This window comes from Thamnophis elegans, chromosome 16, assembly GCF_009769535.1.
Source record: "Thamnophis elegans isolate rThaEle1 chromosome 16, rThaEle1.pri, whole genome shotgun sequence".
In the NCBI taxonomy this organism is placed as follows: domain Eukaryota; kingdom Metazoa; phylum Chordata; class Lepidosauria; order Squamata; family Colubridae; genus Thamnophis; species Thamnophis elegans.
Genome location: NC_045556.1, coordinates 12,369,948 through 12,378,398, shown reverse-complemented (window position 1 = coordinate 12,378,398; position 8,451 = coordinate 12,369,948). Strand labels below are relative to the sequence as shown.

The 8,451-nt window shown below is 42.3% G+C and overlaps 1 protein-coding gene across 1 annotated transcript in view; it reads left to right on the top strand.

Annotated features, from left to right (window-relative positions):
* The first annotated feature begins 5,269 nt into the window (after nucleotides 1–5,269).
* Nucleotides 5,270–8,451, top strand: part of CEMIP (cell migration inducing hyaluronidase 1) — a 70,354-nt gene continuing 67,172 nt past the window's right edge. Inside the window, exons 1-2 of the mRNA XM_032233141.1 lie at nucleotides 5,270–5,417; nucleotides 7,921–8,059. Of these exons, the coding sequence (XP_032089032.1) occupies nucleotides 5,270–5,417; nucleotides 7,921–8,059 (287 nt within the window). The remainder of the gene's footprint in view (nucleotides 5,418–7,920; nucleotides 8,060–8,451) is intronic.

Genomic DNA, 8,451 nt, shown 5'->3' with positions numbered 1-8,451 from the left:
GGTGCATAATAGGTGAGGCAGTACGGGCGAACGTAAACACAATTTTTTTACCTTTGTGCAGTCAAGCAAAGGGAAACATTAGCGTATTACTTAGTAATACAATAAAGCTTAATCTTGCTTGCTGCTCCTTTTTTATATATAAAACATACGTGCACAAAGGTTGATTGATTCCTCTTCATGTGATTCTTCCTGTCTGCAGGTTTGCAGAAGACAAAGAAGATCAAGAGACCTTTACGCATCCAATGATGTTTCTGGCCATCGGAATACTTTCTGTCTTATTTATGCTACCTGCTCAACATATGGGTAAGAACTGTTGTGTTGTGGCCCGCCAGCAGCCAATAGAGCTGGCAGCAGATTCGGACAGTGAGGAGGTTGGGGAGGAACATGGGCCAGTCCTGAGGTCTGGGGAAGGCTCTCTTGAGGGCTCTGTGTCGGAGGCTGTCTGGCAGTTATCAGCTGCCTTCAGAGTCAGACATCAGTGAGGCAGATGAACAGCTGGAGCCTGTTCCCAGTGTGCGCACACAGAGTTGCCAAATGAAGGGAACAGCTAATGGGTTTAGGTTTAGGTTTAGTTTTAGTTTTATTTATATGCTGCCCTATTCCCAGCGGGACTCAGGACGGCTCACAAACCCAAGGCGGGAAGGGAAGCATAGAAACTACAAATACAAGCATTTAAAAATAACCAACAGACACACAGATCGAGAGGGGAAGGGAACTCATCAACCCCAGGCCTGCCGACACAGCCAGGTTTTAACGGCTTTTCGGAAGGCCTGGAGAGAGGTGAGGGTCCGGATCTCTGCGGGGAGTTCGTTCCAAAGGGTAATGAACAGGGGTTGACTTGGGAGAAAGGCCAGACAACGAAAGGCCCCTCCCAGAGGAAATAAAAGAGGAGCAAAAGGGGAGTGGAGTTTGCAGGAGACAACTAGTTCGCTTAATTGGCCTGTGACTCTCCGAGACTCCTTGCCAAGTTTTGCAGATATCGCCCTGGCAGCTCTCCAAGCCAGATAAGGTCTGTGACTGTAAATCCTCCCTTGAAAGACTTTGCTGGATGTGAATGAGCAGAATTCACAGTCAATTAATAAAAGGGTTTTTTGCCGAGACAAGGACTTTGCTTCATGCTCTCGCGAAGTCTAGGTCAGAAAATGTTGCATGCCAATGAGCGTGGCTCAGTATTTCAGTGAAGAAAATCCCTATGTTAAAAGCAACATCCATTTAATATCTCTCTCGGTTTATCATGGAAGATGTTAAAAACACCGCGGTAGTAACGTCGGCCCTTTTCCCCCATGGTCTTATATGCTACCTGTTTGTTTTCTCTGACTTCTAAAGAAGTGTGCTCAGAGTTATAAGACCACCTAAGCTACAATTAAAGCTATCTGTTCCTTTTCCTAGTTCTCTCTCTACTGAAAAGCCAGGGTTTCTTGATATGATCTTCTGATAGACCAAGAAGGTGCAAGGGGGGGAGGGGATTCCTAGCTGAGTATTAAATCATGGGGACATTTGCGCTGGATGAGAGATTTCATTTGTGTCGGGAGGCAACTAGAGAATGGACAAAGAGAAAGAGAGCCTGAGAGAGGGGTTGTAAAACTGTCACTGCCCCCCCCCCCATTGGAGTTTGCAATCGCTTTCTTTGATTTATCTTCCAAGCTTGGCCATTAACCATCTGTGCAACTTAAAATTGCCCCCCAACCCACCCTTGAATTACTGGCTTTTGATGGTAGGCTATTAAAATGGTGCCTTCTGTTCAGTCATCTGGGCATTTCCTCGTCGAAGCCAAAGTAGGAATATTCTAGACTAGAATTCCTCAACTTTGGAATGTTGAAAGCCTGTTTAGGACCTCTTGTAAAATGGTAAGGGTGGCCAGTCATAAAACACCCTTTTATCAGAAGACAATTAACAGCCTTTTATTTTCTAAGAATGCCTCTGGAATGCCTTCTTGGAGAGCTTAAGGATAGTGAGCCAGTGACCAGTCTTCACTCTCTTGAGCAGGTCAAGGTGTCCAGCTAGTGTGGCATTTTGCCTTCCAAGAGCTTTTGACCATCACAAAAATAGTTAGATTAGAATAAGATGGGGTAGAGATTTTTTTTTAATCTCCTGAAACGGCTCCACCATGGTCCACATATCAGGAATTATTTCCCTGTTTTTAAAATATAATTTATATTGAAGAAAAGTTTAACAAGATAAAAACAACACAGATATTAATAAAACCAAGGAAAATAAGAGTGAATAAATAAGAAAGAAAGAAAGAAAAGAAAAGAAAAGAAAGAAAGAAAGGGAGGAAGGAAGGAAGAAAGAGGGAGGAAAGAAGGATTTAAGATTTAGTTTATTTGTATGCTGCCCTTCTCCAGGAGGGACTCAGGGCAGCGAACAACTCAAAAGGGGAAAAGGGGATACAAATACAATACACGTAATTAAAATACACAAGAGTCATACAGCCATACAAGTCGAGAGGGGAGGGGAACTCATCAACCCCAGGCCTGCCAGCACAGCCAGGTTTTGACGGCTTTTCGGAAGGCCGGGAGAGAGGTGAGGGTCCGAATCTCCGTGGGGAGTTCATTCCAAAGGGCCAGAGCTGCTACAGAGAAGGCCCCGGGTGGTAGCCAGATGGCATTGGCTGGTGGACGGAACCCGGAGGAGGCCGACCCTGTGCGATCTGTGCAAAGGAAGGAAAGGAAGGAAAGGAAGGAAAGAAGGGAAAGAAAGAAAAGAAAGAAAAAGAAAAAAGAAAGAAAAAGAAAAAAGAAAGAAAAAGAAAAAGAAAAAAGAAAGAAAAAGAAAAAAGAAAGAAAAAGAAAATAGAAATAGAAAGGAGAAAGGAGAAAGGAGAAAAAAGAAAAAAGAACGAAAGCAGAGGAGGGGAGAGGGAGAAGAATTTCTGAACTTTTGAATAGCAGTTATAAATGCAATTATATTTTACTCTCTCCGAGATTACGTCATATTTTCCTTCTTTCCATAAAATAGCCTTTCTAATCCTAGAAGCCATAAACACTAATTTGTTTTTCTCTTTTTTCCCCTAAAGATCCCATAGGGGGTAGGAATTATTTCCCAATGTATTGGAACTTGAACAACAACATTGTATGGATTGCTGTAGAAAACTGCCTTGGCCCCTTGAAAATAAGAGTTATTTCTTATATCCTTAGCCAGATATATTGTTTATTTTTATGCAAACAAGTATAATATGGTTTAAAGCCCAGTCAAGACTAGTCAACCTCCAGGGCATCTTGAAGTTGTCAGTCTGGAAGGAGGGAAGGTACACAATAGAAGATAGGAAATAAGCCTTTTTTTTTTAAAGGAATGTTCTCTATGCATGAAATTGATCATTTTCCACAGACAGTTTTGTTACGCGTGTTAGAGTATATTGTTCACGTGACATTATTTCAAGTGAGAGCCAGCCATTAGAATTAGGGAGATAATAGCAAGAGAAACCACAATTTTTCCATCAACAATTTTGGACCATAGAGGGAATTTTGGCATGTGCAGTTATTCTATCCCTGAGTAATAAGTCAGGATATTTGTAGAAATGTCAGGGACGTGGTGGCTCAGTGGCTAAGTCGCTGAGCTTGTTGATCAGAAAGGTCAGCAGTTTGGCGGTTCAAATCCCTAGCGCTGCATAACAGAGTGAGCTCCCATTACTTAACCCAGCTTCTGCCAGCCTAGCAGTTCGTAAGCACGTAAAAATGCAAGTAGAAAAATAGGGGCCACTTTGGTGGGAAGATAACCACGTTCTGTGCTCCTTTGGCATTTAGTCATGCTGACCACATGACCAGGGAGACATCTTTGGACAGCACTGGCTCTTTGGCTTTGAAACGGAGATGAACACTGCCCCTTGAGTCGGAAACGACTAGCACGTATGTGCGAGGGGAACTTTTACCTTTACCTAGAAATGTCATCTCCTCTTCCAGACCCAATTAAAGGAAAGAGTACATTTTGGTTACTTCTGATTACTGCAGTGGGAAGTTCAGTGAAGTACAGAGTGGGCACATTTGACAGATCCATTTCAGAGATGAATACAAGCAGGAAACTCTGGGGGGAAATTGCCTCTACTTGCTTTATTCTTCCAATGGCACAGAAGAATTCTGTCAGTTGGAGAAATCCTCAAATATTTGGCTCCGAAGCTATTTACAGTGAAAGTGAATCCACATTGGCTCTTCCTAAGGAAATACGATTCTCATTTCTGTGAGCTGTGGGGAAGGAATTAGCAGCTTTGCTAAGGCTTAAAGAGACATAACATATGGTACAGGCTGGGTTGTGAGAGAGGTTTATTTTTATTTAGTTAGTTTAGTTAGTTAGTTATTTGTCAAGCAAGGCAGTGGTGGATTTCAAATTTTTTTGGAACCTACTCTGTGGGTGTAGCCTCCTTTGTGGGAATGGCTTGCTGGCCATGTGTTTTCTTTCTCTCTCTCTCTCTCTCTCCCTCTCTCTTTCCTTCCTTTTGTCTCTCTGTCCCTTTTTTCTTTTTTTCTTTCATCTCTCTCACTCTTTTTCTTTCTTTTTTCTTTCTTTCTTTCTTTCTTTCTTTCTTTCTTTCTTTCTTCCTTTCTTTCTCTTTCTCTCTCTCTGTGTGTCAGTCTGTGTGTGTGTGTGTGTGTGTGTGTGTGTGTGTAAGATAGCAGATGTAAGTATAAACATGATTATGAATACATGAAATGGATACGAATAAATGGGGACATTAGGACAGGGATGGTAGGCTCACTGGTGTGCTTACAGACCTCTTAGGAATGGGGTGAGGTCAACCATAGACAATCTAAGGTTAAAGTTGTGGGAGTTTGGGGAAGAAACTACAGAGTCAGGTAGTACATTCCAGGCATTGACCAACTTTCATGAGTTGAAATTAGATCTAGTCCAAGGTTTAATCTACCTCAAGGTCATGCATTCACTTTCTTCACCATGATTGAACTGCCTTCATCTATTGTAGGCCAGTGCATTTTTTAAAAAAATCATGAAGGATGCTGAAGCCACATGACATCCAAGCATGATGGATTGAAAGTCAATCCCTCTATGTTTCAGCTGAGGCACAAGTGTAGGAAAGTGTAGGTAGCATTCCAGCTTGAAGATGTCATGTTTTCTCTGCGATTCTCCAAAATCCACTGTGGGCAATACCATTCTTAAAATTACCTCTGCCTTCAGCCCAAATATTCATTCTCTCTCTGCTTCCTAACTCAGCAGCTTCAGAAATGGTTCCTTTGTCTTCTGAGCTTAATGGACTTGTGTTCTAGGTATCAGATAAAGAAGTCCATGTTCTTTATAGTTCCCTTTGTGTGTGCCAACAGGAATGGTCCCGCCTTGTCCCCATTTGGATCCAGAACTGAAACTCTGGCAGCCAGGACATGATGAAGAGAATCGCGTGAACATTAGCCAAGGCCAAAAGCTTCTCTTATCTTCTTCTGCCACCGTTCATTCCATTGTCATCACAAATGGAGGTAAGTCTGGTGTGATGGAAAGCCATAGCATCTACGCTATATTCAGAATGCAGAGCAGCTGACTCGGTTCCTTGATGAAGACCTTCCCTTCTTGAAAATAAGCTTAATATTCCTAAAACGATTTTTAAAATTGCATTCATTCTTTGATATATTTTTTTATGAAACTCCTAAGAATAGAGTAGAGTAGAGTAGAGTAGAGTGGAGTGGAGAGTGGAGTGGAGAGTGGAGTGGAGAGTGGAGTGGAGAGTGGAGTGGAGAGTGGAGTGGAGTGGAGTGGAGTGGAGTGGAATGGAATAGAATAGAATAGAATAGAATAGAATAGATGGAATGGAATGGAACAGAATAGAATATAATTCTTTATGGCCAAATGTGATTGGACAAACAAGGAATTTGTTTTTGGTGCATATACTCTCAGTGTACATAGTGTAAAATAAAATAGAATACATTCATCAAGAATCACAAGATAAAATAATATAAGATAATCATAAGTTAAGATAATTATCTGATGCTTTTTATTCTAATAAGCATCTAATTTCCTGTTTAGGTTAAATATGAACTTATTTAGCTGAATCCACCTCTTCCAGATTGACCTAGAACAGAGTTTCCCAACTTTGGCAAATTTGAAGTTTTGTGGACTTTACCTCATGCTGGCTTGGGAATTCTGGGAGTTGAAGTCCGCATGTCTTCAAGCTGCCAAGTTGGAGAATCATTGAATTGAGTGATGAAATGCATCCTGGGACAATTAAGTTAATCAAATACCTCTGGACTTGCTCAATTGCGTTAATGTCCGCTATACAGTGTGGATTCCAGACAGACGAGCTGTATTCGAGAATTGGTCTGGCAAAGGTTTTGTATGCCGTAGTTTGCAGTACAATGTTCCTGGAGAAGAAGCTTCGCAAGATTAGGTTAACAACTCTTAATGCCTTTTTGGCAATGCTATTACAATGAGCTCTGGGGTTTAGATCGTTTGAGATGACTATTCCTAGGTTCTCGATTTACTTCATTATTTATTACATTTGTTTTGGAAACAATGCAAAATTTGTTCTAAAACAAAAGCACATTCCTTATTCCCAGAATCTCAGGCAAGCAAGGCTGCATGCCTCTCTCTGGTATTCTAGTTTGCTTGTGCCAGGTGTAAGTATTACAGCGCTGTCTTGGCTAATGACTGGATTCGATACAGACAGTTTCAGTTATTTATACCGAGGGCAGCTTTGTATAAACAGCATCACCTCGCAAACATTTTGCTGGACTTCCTTGCCTGAAGCCTGGCTGGCCTCTATTTATGGGGAGATTTATGTTGGAATGCTGCTGCTCCCCACTAAATGAAAAGACGAAGAGAAGTCATGCAACGCAGATACAAATATAGCATTGTCAAGATAAACAGTGTTAAATTTAATACGGATAAAACCAACTTTGGTTAATATCAGGGTAGAAATGCTGGGGGAAATATGTCATCAGCTACCTTGTCTGCAGCTAAGCTTGTTTTGTTGTCCCAGTTGGAAAAACTGTAAATTTGATTGTTGTGTTTCTTTTCCACTTCCTTTTTCAATGTCCTCCTAACCATTCACCGAGAGTCCATAATTATAGGATGGGTAAAGGCGCAGTCGGCTATAAAAAGGCACTGTACTGCAGGCTAGTGGTGCCAAGAGACCTGGCTTGGGGAAGTTCTTATTCCCTCCTTGTCTTGCAGAATGGAAGGAGGTAAAACCTTTTAGACCAGGAGTCTCCTGTCTAAATCTGTGGGCTGCAGCCCACTAGTGGGCCATAAGGGGTTTTGCAACCGGGCTGTGGAAACAGCTTTCCGCGCACGCCATGCATTTACTTACCGGCATCCAAAATAGGCCGTGTGGGGACTCCTGGGAAGGGCGGGGCAGGATGGGCGGGGCCAGCTAGGATTTGGAGGTTCTCCGAACTGCACAGAATCTTAGCTAGAGGTTCTCCTGAACCCCACAAGCCCCGCCCTGATACAAACAATAATCACAAACAACAGCGCTAACCAGTCTGATTTTTTTTTCTTCTGAAAAAGAGAAAGTCTTTCTTTTCAGGGAATTTGTTTAGAGAGAATCCGGCAAGGAAGGTGGTGGTGGGGGAATCAGAAGATTAAAAATCTTTGCAACTTTGCAACTTTAATAAGATTTGTATGCCGCCCATTCCCTAGGGACTCTGGGCGGCTCACAACAAAAGTAAAACATAAAAATTAAAAATACAGTTATTTAAAATAAGACATCATCCGTTCAATCAAGTGGGGCTGGATTATAATCAACAGCCCCAGGCCTGCCAGAACAGCCAGGTCTTGGTCACTTTATGGAAGGCCGGGAGAGTGGTAAGGGTCCGGATCTCATTATAATCTGCATTATAAACCATGGTTTATCATTTGCCTTCCTTCAAACGAGGCACGACTGAGACGTCCAAGCAGGGATAATATAGAAGGAAAAAATCTTAACTTTGTGGCACAGTTTTAAGTCAACCCACTTAAATACCCCTTTTGCTTCTCCTCTGTTAGGAAAACTAGTGATTAAAGATAACACAGCCCCTATTGTTCTGCGCACTCGTCATATACGGATAGAAAATGATGGAGAACTACATATCGGGAGTGAGAGCTGCCCTTTCCAGAGCAGCCTGACAATAATCTTATATGGACGGTATGTAATTAAACCAACCTCATCCATAATTTGGAAGATTACCCCCACAAGCCTTTTCTTTCTAGATGGATGGATGGAGGAGCAGAGATCTGGTACATTAGACACCAAAACTACTACAGCGCACTAGGAAGAACAGAACAGAACAGAATAGAATTCTTTATGGACACACCTGGGCGCATCATCACCCAGGGCTGAATATTTCTGGTTGAGAGCTGGTAACTGATTTTCAATTCTGACTATTTTAGAATATAGAATAGCAGAGTTGGAAGGGACCTTGGAGGTCTTCTCATCCAACCCCCTCCTTGGGCAGGAAGCTGTTGTGGCCCAGCAGGAGCCGTTGGAGCTGCCACTAGACTCCGACAGTGAGGGGCCTTCTGAGTCGGCTCTGGAGG